The sequence below is a fragment of the Dipodomys spectabilis genome, unplaced genomic scaffold (genome assembly GCF_019054845.1).
Source record: "Dipodomys spectabilis isolate Male_0828 unplaced genomic scaffold, ASM1905484v1 ptg000042l, whole genome shotgun sequence".
Classification (NCBI taxonomy): domain Eukaryota; kingdom Metazoa; phylum Chordata; class Mammalia; order Rodentia; family Heteromyidae; genus Dipodomys; species Dipodomys spectabilis.
In genome coordinates, this window is record NW_024870719.1 from 1,832,587 (window position 1) to 1,846,374 (window position 13,788).

General features: G+C 40.8%; 1 protein-coding gene across 1 annotated transcript in view; it reads right to left on the reverse strand.

The window, feature by feature from the left end:
• Positions 1-1,317: 1,317 nt before the first annotated feature.
• The window catches only part of Sptssa (serine palmitoyltransferase small subunit A), a 29,268-nt gene continuing 16,797 nt past the window's right edge, over positions 1,318-13,788 (reverse strand). The window contains exon 2 of the mRNA XM_042677828.1: positions 1,318-2,569. Coding sequence (XP_042533762.1) covers positions 2,466-2,569 — 104 coding nt within the window. The 3' untranslated portion in view covers positions 1,318-2,465. The remainder of the gene's footprint in view (positions 2,570-13,788) is intronic.

The following is a 13,788-nucleotide window of genomic DNA, read 5'->3' on the forward strand; positions in this document are numbered from 1 at the left end:
TAACAAATAGGCCAGAAAGTTAACACCAGTCCATGGGATGATAGTTTCCTCTCAATGGACATAGTCCTGTTCTCTAACTGTCAAAAGTCTTCTTCTAAGGCCAAACTTTTCTTCCATATCTAACAGGCCAGCATTCATGATCACTAGCCATACATTAACAATTGGATGGATTTCAGCAGAATGGGGGTGAATTAAGGATTTTTAGAAGGCCAAGAAGGTGATGTGGATACCCATTGCAACTAATGATTCTCACCTGATCTGTCTCAGCTCACCAGAGGGATAATGAGCACCCACTTGTCAGTAGATCTTACTGAGGACAATGGAGAAACAGCAAAGCTAAACACTAATTGAATAAATCCTAAATCTTCATATTCATTATTCTGCCTGAAAGTATGAATACAATACAGCTCACATATAACCATACTTAATTTCTATCTACTTCAAAACTTAAATACATACCATGCTTACTACTCCATTCTAATTGTGATGGTATCAATGGACTTTAAAGGTCTAATGCTTGAGACTTCTGGACTAGAAAGCACTTTAAAAGATCTAGGCCCAAAAAATTTGAATTTTTAAAGATTCACAAAACTTTGGTGAAAAAGCATCTTAAAATATATAATGAAGGGCTGGGAAGGTGGCTCAGTGGTAGAGCGCTTGCCTTGCATGCCTGAGGCCCTCGGGTTCCATTCCTCAGCACCACATAAGAAAAAAGCCGGAAGTGGTACTGTGGCTTAAGTGGTAGAGCGCTAGCCTTGAGCTGAAGAGCTGAGGGACAGCGCCCAGGCCCAGAGTTCAGGCCCCACGACAGGACCAAAAAAACAAACAAAAAAATATATATAATGCATATTTTGTTTTTAATTATCAGAACTTTTATGTTCAGAGACGGATTAAGATATACACTTAGCCGGGTGCCCATGGCTCACACCTGTAATCCTAGCTGCTCAAGAGGCTGAGATCTGATGACTGTGGCTCAAAGCCACCCCGGGCAGGAAAGTCCATGAGACTCTTATCTCCAATAAACCACTAGAAAATTGGAAATGGCACTGTGGCTCCAGTGATAAAGCACTAGCCTTGAGCTGAGGGACAGTGTTCAGGCCCAGAGTTTAAGCCCTACAACCAACAACAAAAAAAAAAAAGATTTAAACACTTACTGCAGGCACTGGTGGCACACACCTATAGTCCCAGAACTTGGGAGGCTGAGACAATTGAGAATTCAAGGCTAGTTTATGCTACATGGCAAGTTCCAGACCAGCCTGAATCAGAATGAAAGAGCAACAGAGACCATAAATATGTAAATACATATATATGTATGTGTATTATATATGTGTGTGTGCATGTGTGTATTATTACTTATCTGGTCCCTCAATCAACTCTGAACTAAACTACTAGAGCAATATTTAATCATAAAGAAAAAAATACACTTCTAAATTGACTGTTTTTTTTTCCTTTTTGGATTTAATGAGTTTACATCAAAAATTAGGTAGTCATTTTACATCTAAGGAATAAAAATCTTTAAAAAAAATACAAAGAGTGCAAGGATTTGAACCAAGTTTACACTTTTTTAAAACAATTCATCTCATTACATCACAATATGCAAATACATTCCCAGCACCTGTTACAATCATGGACCTAAATTTCAGGAAGAACATACACTGCTAATAGTATCTCCATGGAAACTGATCCCCTTCTAGTCAAAACTCTACTTTGTATCTAAGCATCCCTGAATAAATCTACTTAACCAACCTCTGTCACAGAACCAGCACTAAAGTCTCATGGAAGTAAATCCACATAAGAATTAAATATTTAAAAGGTGAAATGTTCTTTATATTAATTTTAGCAAGATCTTTTTCTTTTTCATTGCTAAGAAACTCTTTAGTAGTTTTAAATCAAAAGCTGTTAAGAATCTAGATAGCTAAAACTGAACTCCTGAGTTCAAGCTTACAGGTAAGTCTTTTGTGTAAAATATCCTCCCTCCCTCTCCCCCTGCCCCAAATCATGTATTGTTTCTTACAAAACTTTGGTCAAGAGTAGAAATATACCCAGGCAGGTGTATATGCCATTACAATTGCAAGAACAATAGAGCCCAACTAATGACCTTGGATTTCAAAAATAGAAGGCAATTAAAATGTACTCAAAATTACATTAAGAAAAGCTTTCACAGGGTCTTATTGAAATAGTCACAAAGGTTAAGAAAATACTGATATCAAAGTACAAATGACTACAATGTTAAAATAGACAAAAGCTACTATACAAGAGCCTCTTTTAAAATTAAAAATAAAGAACACAACACATGAGTCAGGATGCTTTTTCCTGTTCTACTCATGGAAATTTAGTCTTTATATTGTGAAGGTTGGTGATGTTGACGTCCAGTAGAGTTTCTTGTGGCATCAGATCAAATCTTATTCCAACTTTGTAGAGTGTGTCTTCTCCCAAGGAACCTCTGGATCCTGGTCTTGTTGTGGTCACTGTACAATTTCAAAGTAGTGCAGAATAGCCATGATGTGCTGGGGCATAAACACGTACCCAGTGTAGAGAGCCATCCCCACAACAGACACCAGCATAGAATCTGAGTTCTAGTTAAGGAAACTCACTTATTTCAGTGTATCCAAAACAAAGTCGCACCCTTTTTCAACAACCACTTTGTGTTAGTGTTTTTCAGATATATCAAGTATTTATAAAGAACTAATAGTGCTGGTACTGGTGGCTCACACCTTTAATCCTAAACCACTCAAGATGCAGAGTAAGGTACAGGATCACAAGCATCCCAGGCAGAAAAATCTGAGAGACTTTTATCTCAAATGAACCAGCAAAAAGCTGGAGTAAAGGCATGGCTCAAGTGGTAGAGATGGTCAGCTATGAGCAAGAAAGCTGAATAAGAGTTCCATATTGATTCCAAGTCCCAAAAGAGACTTAAAGAATGATAATGATAGCTACTAACAACTGTGTCTGGCAACAATCCAAGTTTAAGTTTTTTTGTAGTTCATTTTATCTTACTATCACCCTACAAGATAGTGTTTTTCTCTCTATTAGAGTCTATTAGACTAGTTACAACTAAGCAAAGAAAGTACTGCTTTTCTTTTTTTTTTTTTTTTTTCTTTGTCCATTGTAGGCCTGAACTCTGGGCCTGAGCGCTGTCCTCAGCTCTTCAACTCAAGGCTAGCACTCAACCACTTGAGCCACAGCGCCACTTCAGATCTCAGCCTTCTGAGTAGCTAGGATTAGAGGCATGGGCCACTGGCACTCAGCCAGCCCACTTTTCAATTTAAGAAACAAATGTGTGGCTGGGAGCAGACAGCTCATGCCTGTAATCTTAGCTATTCAGGAAACTGAGATTTCAGGATTGAGGTTCAAAGCCAGCTCAGACAGCTATTCAGAAGGCTGAGAGCAGAAGATCACAGTTCAAAGCCAGTCTGGGGCAGGATAGTCCATGAGACATTTATCTCCAATTAACCACCAGAAAACTAGAAGTGGAGCTATAGCTCAAAGTGGTAGAACCTTAGCCTTGAGCAGAAAAGTTCAGGGACAATGCCCAGACCCCAAGTTCAAGCCCCAATTCAGGTACCAAATGACAAAAAAAAAAAAAAAGAAAAAGAAAAAGAAAGTCCATGAGACTCTGTCTCCAAGTAAGCTGTAAGTAGAGCTGTGGCTCAAGTAGTAGAATGCTCACATTGAGCAAAGAAACTCAGAGACAGTACCCAGGCCCTGAGTTCAGGCACAAAAAAAAGGAAAAAAAAATGTGTATAATAAAATTGTAGGTAAGACCACAAAAGGCCTAGCAACTTAATTTAAGCAGTAAGAAAAATGTATGATCTAAGAACTTTAGGATTAGACTATAACAAGGCTTAATGTTATGAAATTAGGTAAAGCTAAAATCAATCATGCATTAGTTATCATTTGCAGTGTCAAACACTTATTATTACCTCTACTAAACATTATTACTATTGCCACTATTTGTAACAGCTTCACATAAAAGTCAGCTTGTTCACTTAAGGTGGCCTCGGTCTTTTCTTCTCTTTACGAAAGAACTGAAGCCACAGACAGGCAAGTCAACCAGGGGCTCCCTCTAAGGTCACAGTAAATAGTAGTAACAAAACATCTGAAAAACTAGGATTCCTTTGTGACCTCACAAAGCAATGCTAAGAGGAAAGCAATGCTAAGAGGAAAGCAATGCTATGGGCTGGGAAGGTGGCTCAGTGGTAGAGCGCTTGCCTTGCATGCCTGAGGCCCTGGGTTCGATTCCTCAGCACCACATAAGCAAAAAGAAAAAAGCCAGCAGTGGCTCTGTGGCTCAAGAGGTAGAGTGCTAGCCTTGAGCTGAAGAGCTAAGGGACAGCGCCCAGGCCCAGAGTTCGGGCCCCATGACTGGCCAAAAAAAAAAAAGAAAGAAAGCAATGCTTTCTAAACTGGAGCCATCTTGGATTCATTTGTTCACTCATTCATTCACATTCCTTGTCTCTCTCAGACTTTTCACTCCGTCCCTCCTTTCTTACATACCTCCCTCCTCTTTCTTCCCTATCTTTCCTTTTATACTTCTTTTCTCTCTCATATCCTTCCATTCTAAATACTAGTAGTCTTAAATAGCAAACATTTTTAGAAGATAGTGTTTAAACAGTGTACTTACTATAATATTTGTCTAAAGTTCAGCTGACAATCTCTTCCAGCTAACCTTATCTTGTTTAGCCATTACAGCTTTCCTATGAGATGTTTATTGTGGCAAGTACTCATCAACAGCTGAGAAAACATTTGAGTGGTTTGTCCAGGCCATACAGGAAGCTGTTTGTAGACACAGAGGTCAAACCAAGACTCATCCAGCAAAAGTGGGTGAACATCTCCTATAATCAACTTCTTAATTCACATTTTAATCCCTCCTAGTTCTATTCTTCCAGAAATTGCAATCTTCTATGTACCACCTAATTTAAGACAAACAGAAAAGTACACACTTGCTGTTTCCCCATCATGCCACGTGTTTGATGGCTGACTATCACAACCATCCTACACTCATTCCCACAGCTCACCCCACCCGCACTGCACACAGATTCTAAGGTCACCAGGGGCCTTCTGTCAAATCCAATGACTATCCAGATTGATACTTAGTCATTCCTCTTCAAAATGCTTCTCTAGAGCTTTCTTCACATCTCTGACAATTTTCTCCCTATCCACCTCTGGCTCTTTTCTCCTGTATGAACTTTGCATTATTCTTTCAAATAGTTCCTACTACTACAGCAGCCTACTACTACAGCTAGTGACTAAGCACATCCACTGTGCTACTTTGCCATGACAACTTGCCAGTACTCCAAACTATCCCCCAACGCACATCCACATATAGCCATGCTACATGAGTCTCTGCAAACAATGTTATGTGGGTTCATTCGGTTGTCTTTGCTTAGTGCTTAATAACCACATGTGTAAGAATAATAGTGTTGGGGCTGGGAAGGTGGCTCAGTGGTAGAGCGCTTGCCTTGCATGCCTGAGGCCCCGGGTTTGATTCCTCAGCACCACATAAGCAAAAAGAAAAAAGCCGGAAGTGGCGCTGTGGTTCAAGAGGTAGAGTGCTAGCCTTGAGCTGAAGAGCTGAGGGACAGCGCCCAGGCCCAGATTTCAGGCCCCATGACCAGACCCAAAAAAAAAAAAAAAAAAAAAGAATAGTGGTGGACACAACTTTTGTTTTGTGAATATCTATTGTGTGCTAGTCGCCATGTTAAGTAACATCCCTGACATCAGAAGCAATAGAACTCATTCTAAACCACATAAACTGATTCCAAATATCTGTGTTCTTTATCACTAAACTACAATATCTTCCCACATATACGAAGTCTAGTAAAACTGAGGCTTTTTTTTTTTTTTTTTGCCAGTCCTGGGGCTTGAACTCAGGACCTGGGCACTGTCCCTGAGCTTCTTTTTGCTCAAAGATACTATTCACCACTTGAGCCACAACACCACTTCTGGCTTTTTCTGTTTATGTGGTACTGAGGAACTGAACCCAGGGTTTCATGCATGCTAAACAAGCATTCTACCACTAAGCCACATTCCCAACCCCACTAGTTATTGCCTGCAGAGGCCTTCTCCAGCATTCACATTTTTCTAACTTTCCCCATTCTCCCAGCAGAACCAACTACTCTCCAATGCTCACAAAGCTTTGTTCATTTAATTTTATGTATTTATTATAGCTAGACTATCAACTCCTGGAACACAGAAACACATTTTTATTTTTTATAGCTCCATGATCTAACAACACATGCTCAATAAATATTTAATAAAAAGATTTCTCAGCCAGATGTTAGTGGCTTCATTCCTGTAATCCTAGCTATTCAGGAGGCTGAGCCCTGAAGACGGCAGTTCAAAGCCAGCCAGGGAAGACAAATGTGAGAGACTCCTATCTCCAATTAACCAACCAAAACCCAAATGTGAACTGGGAGAGAACAAAAGAAAGGGTGACATTGTCCAAAAAAGCAATGTACTCATTACCTGACTTATGAAATGGTACCCCCTCTGGACATCACCTATGTAATAATAATAATGACAATTTTAAAACATATTTAATTTTTTTTAAAACTGAATGTGGAGCTGTGACACAACTGGTAGAGAACCAGCCTTGAGTGAAGAAGCCAAGCAAGTGTGTGAGGCTCTAAATTTAAGCCCCAGTACCAACACAAAAACTAACAAAACTAAAAGGAAACAGTATGGTACTGGAGAAACCTGAGTTTGGGTTATAATATGCCATCCTTGCTATGTCAAAAAATCTGGATCATCAATCTTCTCATCTATAAAAGATGTGTACACATCCCTTCTTTTTTCAGGGTTGACATGAGAACTACAAATCAAATCTATTCTGCGTCACAAGGGAACATAATCCTTGCTAAAAACATTCTTCAAGGCTTTGAGCATTCATATTCACCATCACACCTCAGACCTATGTTTTAGACTACCCGAAGTTAAACTGCTACTAATCTGTTATTTTTTTTTTTTTGGGTGGGGGGGGGGGGGGGGCGGTCGTGGGGCCTGAACTCTGGGCTTGGGCGCTGTCCCTCAGCTCTTCAGCTCAAGGCTAGCACTCTCTGCCTCTTGAGCCACAGCGCCACTTCCGGCTTTTTTCTTTCTGCTTATGTGATGCTGAGGAATTGAACCCAGGGCCTCAGGCATGCAAGGCAAGCGCTCTACCACTGAGCCAACTTCCCAGCCCCTAATCTGTTATTAATCTATATTGTAATCATAGGAAGCCATCACCTTCTATAATACAAAATTTCCCTTCATTAATATTTTAGGATCTAGGGCTAGCCTTGAGCTGAAGAGCTGAGGGACAGTGCCCAGACCCACAGTTCAGACCCCATGACCAGACCCCAAAAAATATATATATATATATATTAGGATCTAATTTACTTGAAAAGAAATTTAGGTGAGCACCTCTCATCCTTCAAACCATTCTCTATTGGCAATACATACAAAGAAAAAAACACAAAAATCAACCAGTTATATAATGTAACATATGAAACTCTGTTGCTTATGTATCAGTAACTATAAATAAGCTATACATTTATACTCTAGAGGGGGCTCTGTGACTAAAGCAATTTAATAAAATCTCAAAAACTAAAAAATGAAGATAGGCCAGGCAATGGTGGCTCATGCCTATAATCACAGCTACTCAGGAGGCTGAGCTCTGAAGACTGAGGTTCAAAGCCAGCTAGGGCAGAGAAGTTCATGAGACTCTTTATCTCCAATTAACCACCAAAAACCTGGAAGTAGGGCTGTAGGTCAAATGGTAGAACATTAGCCTTGAGTTAAAGTATCAGGGACAACATCCTGGTATTCAAGAAAGGAGTTCAAGTCTCAGGGAAAGAGAAAAGAAAGCAAGCAAGGAAGGAAGGAAGGAAGGAAGGAAGGAAGGAAGGAAGGAAGGAAGGAGAAAGAAGGAAGGGAAAGGAAAGAGAGAAGAAAGAAAGAAAGAAAGAAAGAAAGAAAGAAAGAAAGAAAGAAAGAAAGAAAGAAAGAAAGAAAGAAAGAAAGAAAGAAAGAAAGAAAGAAAGAAAGAAAGAAAGGAAGGAAGGAAGGAAGGAAGGAAAGAGAGAGAAAGAAAGAGAGAAAAGGAAGGCAGGAAGGAAGGGAAGGAAGGAAGGAAGGAAGAAGGAAGGAAGGAAGGAAGGAAGGAAGGAAGGAAGGAAGGAAGGAAGGAAGGGAGGGAGGGAGGGAGGGAGGGAGGGAAAGAAGCTAGGCATCAGTGGCTCACCCCTGTAACCCTAGCTACTCAGAAGGCTAAGATCTAAGATCATAGTTTGAAGCCAGCCAGAGCAGGAAAGTCTGTGAGACTTGTATCTTCAATTAAGCACACCACCACCCCAAAAAGAAGTCAAACTATGGTAGAGTACTAGCCTTGAGAATAAACAGCTCAGAGGGATGAGAAGGTAGCTCAGTGGTAGAGTGCTTGCCTTGCATGCATGAGGCCCTAGGTTCAATTCCTCAGCACCACATAAGCAAAAAAAAAAAAAGCTGGAAGTGGCACTGTGGCTCAAGTGGCTAGCCTTAAGCTGAAGAGCTGAGGGACAGGGCCTAGGCCCAGAGTTCAGACCCCATGACCGGACCCAAAAAAAAAAAAAAAACAAAAAGCTCAGGGACAGCAGTTCATGCCCCAGGATCAGCACACAAAAAAAGTTTTTTTGTTGTTTTTTTCTTTAAAAAGAACTGTTCTGTTTTGTGTCATTATGACTCATCACTATCACCAAATTTAAAAGTGCTTAAGAAGACAGAATGTAAGCTGGGCCTTTGCACCAGTTGTAAATGTAAGTACCTAATAAAACAGGTTCGTCATGTATCACTCTAGAACAGAACAGGTAATGTACCAGAATATGTGCAGATCCTAAAGATAAATACTTGGTCAAGATGCCAGGCATGGTGGCTCACACCTATAATCCTAACTACTCTGGAGACTGAGATCTGACAATTGTGGTTCAAAGTCAGCCTGGGCAGGAAAGGCCGGTGAGACTCTTATCTACAATAAACCACCAGAAAACCAAAAGTGGCGCTGTGGTTCAAGTGGTAGAGCGCCAGCCTTAAGCAGAAGAGCTGAGGGACAGCGCCCAGGCTCAGAGTTCAAGCCCCACAACCTACAAAAAAAAAAACTTGGTCAAGGGCTGAATGAGCAATTTACGGTTACTTATAACCTGGATATAACAAATATTTCATAAGTTTAATATATTTGTGTGTGTGTGTGTATATATATATATAAGCAAATTCAGGTAAAACTATATAGTTGTATGTTGCTTCTGTTTCCTTGGAGATTCCTAACTAATCATAAGCCAAGTTTCTAGCTACATAAGAAAAATAATTGCATATTAAAGGCTAACTTCAACCCTAATCCCAGCAACTTTGAAAAAAAAAAAAAGAAACTCCATGAGGAAATGTTTTCTTTTTTATGTAAGTACTATACATCAGAAGAGACAGCTAGCTACAAACATTTCCTGTCCCAAACAGCAATTCCACAGTTAGCATTTGTGCCTTATTGACAAAACTTCAGAAAACTCAAAAGCAGTTTTTACTAGGAAAAATTGGGAGATCTTTGTTCCAGAGGGTATGGATTATACCTCTTCATTAAGCTAAATAATAACAATGTTTTACACAATCAAAATTTTGATGCTTAGAACAACCATCAAACCTGATAAAATTGTTTTAAATGAATGAGGGAATAAAGGAGAGGCAGGGGGTGAGGTTGATGTGGCACATTTATATGCATGTGTGGAAATAAGAAAACACTACCACTACCATGCAACTAATACATTTTTTTAATTTTTAAAAAAAATAATTGCAGATGGGCACCGGTGGCTCATATCTGTAATCCTAGTTACTCAGGAGGCTGACATATGAGGATAGCAGTTCAAAACCAGTGTAGGCAGGAAAGTCCATGAGACTCATCTCCAATTAACCACCAGAAAACTGGAAGTGGTGCTGTGGCTCAAGTGGTAGAGTGCTATCCTTGATCTGAAGAGCTGAGGGACAGCGCCCAGGCCCAGAGTTCAAGCCCCACACCGGAAAAATAATTAATTGCACTCATCATATCAGAAAGGTAAACTGACTTTTAAAACAATCCAATATTGCCAGGCATCAATGGCTTGCATCTATAATTCTAGCTGCTCAGAAGGCTGAAATCTACGGATTGCAGTTCAAACTCATCGTAGGAGACTCATCTCCAATTAACCACCAGAAAACCTCAAGTGGTACTGTGGCTCAGAGTAGTAGAGTGCTATCCTTGTGCAAAAAAGCTCAGGGACATTGCCCAGGCCCAGAGTTCAAACCCTATGACCAACAACAAAAAAAAAAAAACAAAAAAAATCCAATCTTGGGGCTGGGAAGGTGGCTCAGTGGTAGAGCGCTTGCCTTGCACCCATGAGGCCCTGGGTTCGATTCCTCAGCACCACATAAGCAAAAAGAAAAAAGCCGGAAGTGGCACTATGGCTCAAGTGGCAGAGCCCTAGCCTTGAGCTGAAGAGCTGAGGGACAGCACTCAGGCCCAGAGTTCAGGCCCCACGACCGGACCCAAAAAAAAAAAAAATACAATCTTGTATTAGTCAATTTCTTTTCAGTAAAACCAGTTGTAAAATACTACTTATTCATGGAAATACTCCAAAGTTTTGATAAATATACTCTAAGGAACCAATTTTTTTTTTTTTTTTGGCCAGTCCTGGGGCTTGAACTCAGGGCCTGGGCACTGTCCTTGAGCTTCTTTTGTTCAAGGCTAGCACTCTACCACTTTAGCCACAATGCCAATCCTGGCTTTTTCTGTGTCTGTGGAACTGAAGAATTGAACCCAGGACTTCATGTACACAAGGCAAGCACTCTATCATTAAACCACATTCCCAGCCCTAAGGAAACATCTTAAAGAGAAGCTGGGGACAGCATGTGACAACATATTTATCAGAAGCTGCTGACTGAAAAGCAATCAACGCTCTAAGTCAAAGCATTTACCAGCTTCAAGAAATCTCTCTTCCTTCCACAATACTGGGGTTTGTACTCAGGTCTTCACATTTGTTAGGCACGCTTTATCACTTTAAGCCACACTTCCAGTCCTTCCCTTTGGGTTTTTTTGGTTGTTTTTTTTTTGTTTTGTTTTGTTTTGTTTTTGGTCGTGGGGCTTGAACTCGGCCCTGGGCTCTTCAGCTCAAGGCTAATACTCTACCACTTGAGCCACAGTGCCACTTCTGGTTTTCTGGTAATTTATTGGAGGTAAGAGTCTCATGGACTGCCTGGGCTGGCTTTGAACCACGATCCTCAGATCTCAGCCTCCTGAGTAGCTAGGATTACAGGCGTGAGCTACCAATGCCCAACCATTTTGGTTATTTTTGAGATAAAATCTCATTTGTTTTTCCTAGGCCAGCCTGGACTGTAATTCTATTTACATACTCTACCAAAGCTAGGACAACAGACACAACACCACCACACTCTGCTTTTCCTGTTGAGATGGTTTCTCTCAAAAACTTCTCTTGAAGCTGGAACTGCAATCTTCCCAACCTCAGTCTCAAGTAGCTGGGGTAACAGGTGTGAGCCACTAGCACTTGGCCCAGAAAAATCTCTAGTACTCTAACTTTTCTCTACGACCTCAAAAAACTGGGGAATATCCCCAGCAGCAATGCTTAAAATTGGGTTTTTTTTCCTCAAATGTATCAACTACCCCTTGATACATTTCTAATCACGCTATATTAAAGCAGTGGATGATATTAGTACTGCTAGAGTCTGGTGAATGACAAGCAATTTGGTACCACATCAGAAGTTAGTGTTTAAGAAGTAAAATCCATTCTCTAGGCTTTCAGTGTATTGATTAAACAATATAAATACGGAGCTTGTTTCTGCTATGATTTTCTGACAAACTCTTTAAAAACTAAACCAATGACAAACAGGCTGCTGATCATGAACTGAAAATTTTCCACTCTGAACTAAAATCTTGGAAATGGTTTATAGTTCTGATTCAGAAACATCAAAGTTACAAATGAATGTAGTAAATACAAGTTTTTATTGCCTTCTTGAAGATCTAAAGTCCTAGTGTGAGCCAGTTGCTGGTGGTTCAAGTTTATAATCCTAGCTATGCAGGAGGATGCAATCTCAAGATGGCAGCTTGCACAAAAGTCCAATTAACCAACAAAAAAGCCAGAAGTGGAGGTATGGATCAAGTGGTAGAGTGCTAGCCTTGAGCAGAAAAGCCAATTGAGAGAGAAAGGCCCTGAGTTCAACAGCCAGTAAAAGCTACTAATAAAATCCCAGTGTGGGGCTGAGAATGTGGCTTAGTGGTAAAGTGCTTGCCTAGCATGCATGAAGTACTGGGTTCTATTCCTCAGTAACACATAAACAAATAAAGCTGGAAGTGGTACTATGGTTCAAGTGGCACAGTGCTAGTCTTGCCCAAAAAGAAGCTCAGGGACAGTGGTCAGGCCTTGAGTTCAAGCCCCAGGACTGGCAGGAAAAAAAAATCCAGTGTAAATCTAGTTATTTCCAGTGTTAATGAGTATGGTGGTTCTTCCTTTTGATGTCTTTGAAATGCATATAACTATGACAAGCAAAAATTACAGCATTATAAGGCATAAACAATTTGTTGGAGGAGGTAAATGGACTTTCATATAACTTCAAGAGGTTTTTTGGGTTTTTTGTTTTTTGTTTTGGTGTTTGTGTGTGTGTATGTGACTTGAACAGGGCCTGGATCCTGTACTTTAGTTTTTTAGTCAAGGCTGGCACTTTACCATTTAAGATATATCCCTACTTCAGCTTTTCTGGCTGGCTAATTACAGCTAAGTCTCATGAACTTTCCTGACTGGAGTGGCTTCAAACCACTCATCCTCAGATCCCAGCCTCCTGAGAGAGAGAAGATATAAGTAAATTATACACACACACACACACACACACACACACACACACACACACACACACACACACACACACACACACACACACACACACACATCCTTTTTGTTTTGGTGCTAGTCCTAAGGCTTAAACTCATTGTCCCTGAGCTTCTTTTGCTCAAGGCTAGTGCTTTACCACTTGAGCCACAGCTCTACTACTGGCTTTTTGGTAGTTAACTGGAAATAAGATCCTTAGATCTCAGTCTCCTTAGTAGCTAGGATTACAGGCATGAGCCACCGATGCCCAGCAATAATTTTTTTTTTTAAGTCCCAGTGTAAGCTGGGCACTGGTGGCTGATGCCTATATTTCCAGCTACTCAGGAGGTTGAGATCTGAGGATCGTGGTTCAAAGCCAGCCCGGGCAGGAAAGTCTGTGAGACTCTTATCTCCAATTAACCACCAGAAAACAGGAAGTGGGGCTGTGGCTCAAAACAGTAGAGCACCAACCTTGAGCAAAAAAGCTCAGGGACAGTGCCTAAGCCCTGAGTTCAAGTCCCAAGACTGAAAACACACAAAAAAGTCCCAGTGTGAGGGGAGAAAAATCTCCATCTACTCCAAAATAGAACCTATTCTGCTGGGCTGGGAAGATGGCTTAGTGGTAGAGCACTTGCCTTGCATGCATGAGGCCCTGGGTTCGATTCCTCAACACCACATAAGCAAAAAAAGAAAAAAGCCTGAAGTGGCACTGTGCCTCAAGTGGTAGAGTGCTAGCCTTGGAGCTGAAGAGCTGAGGGACAGTGGCCAGGCCCAGAGTTCAGGCCCCACGACCGGACTCAAAAAAAAGAATCTATTCTGGGCTGGGAAGGTGGCTCAGTGGTAGAGAGCTTGCCTTGCATGCATGAGGCCCTGGGTTCGATTCCTCAGCACCACATAAGCAAAAAGAAAAAAGCCGGAAGTGGTGCTGTGGCTC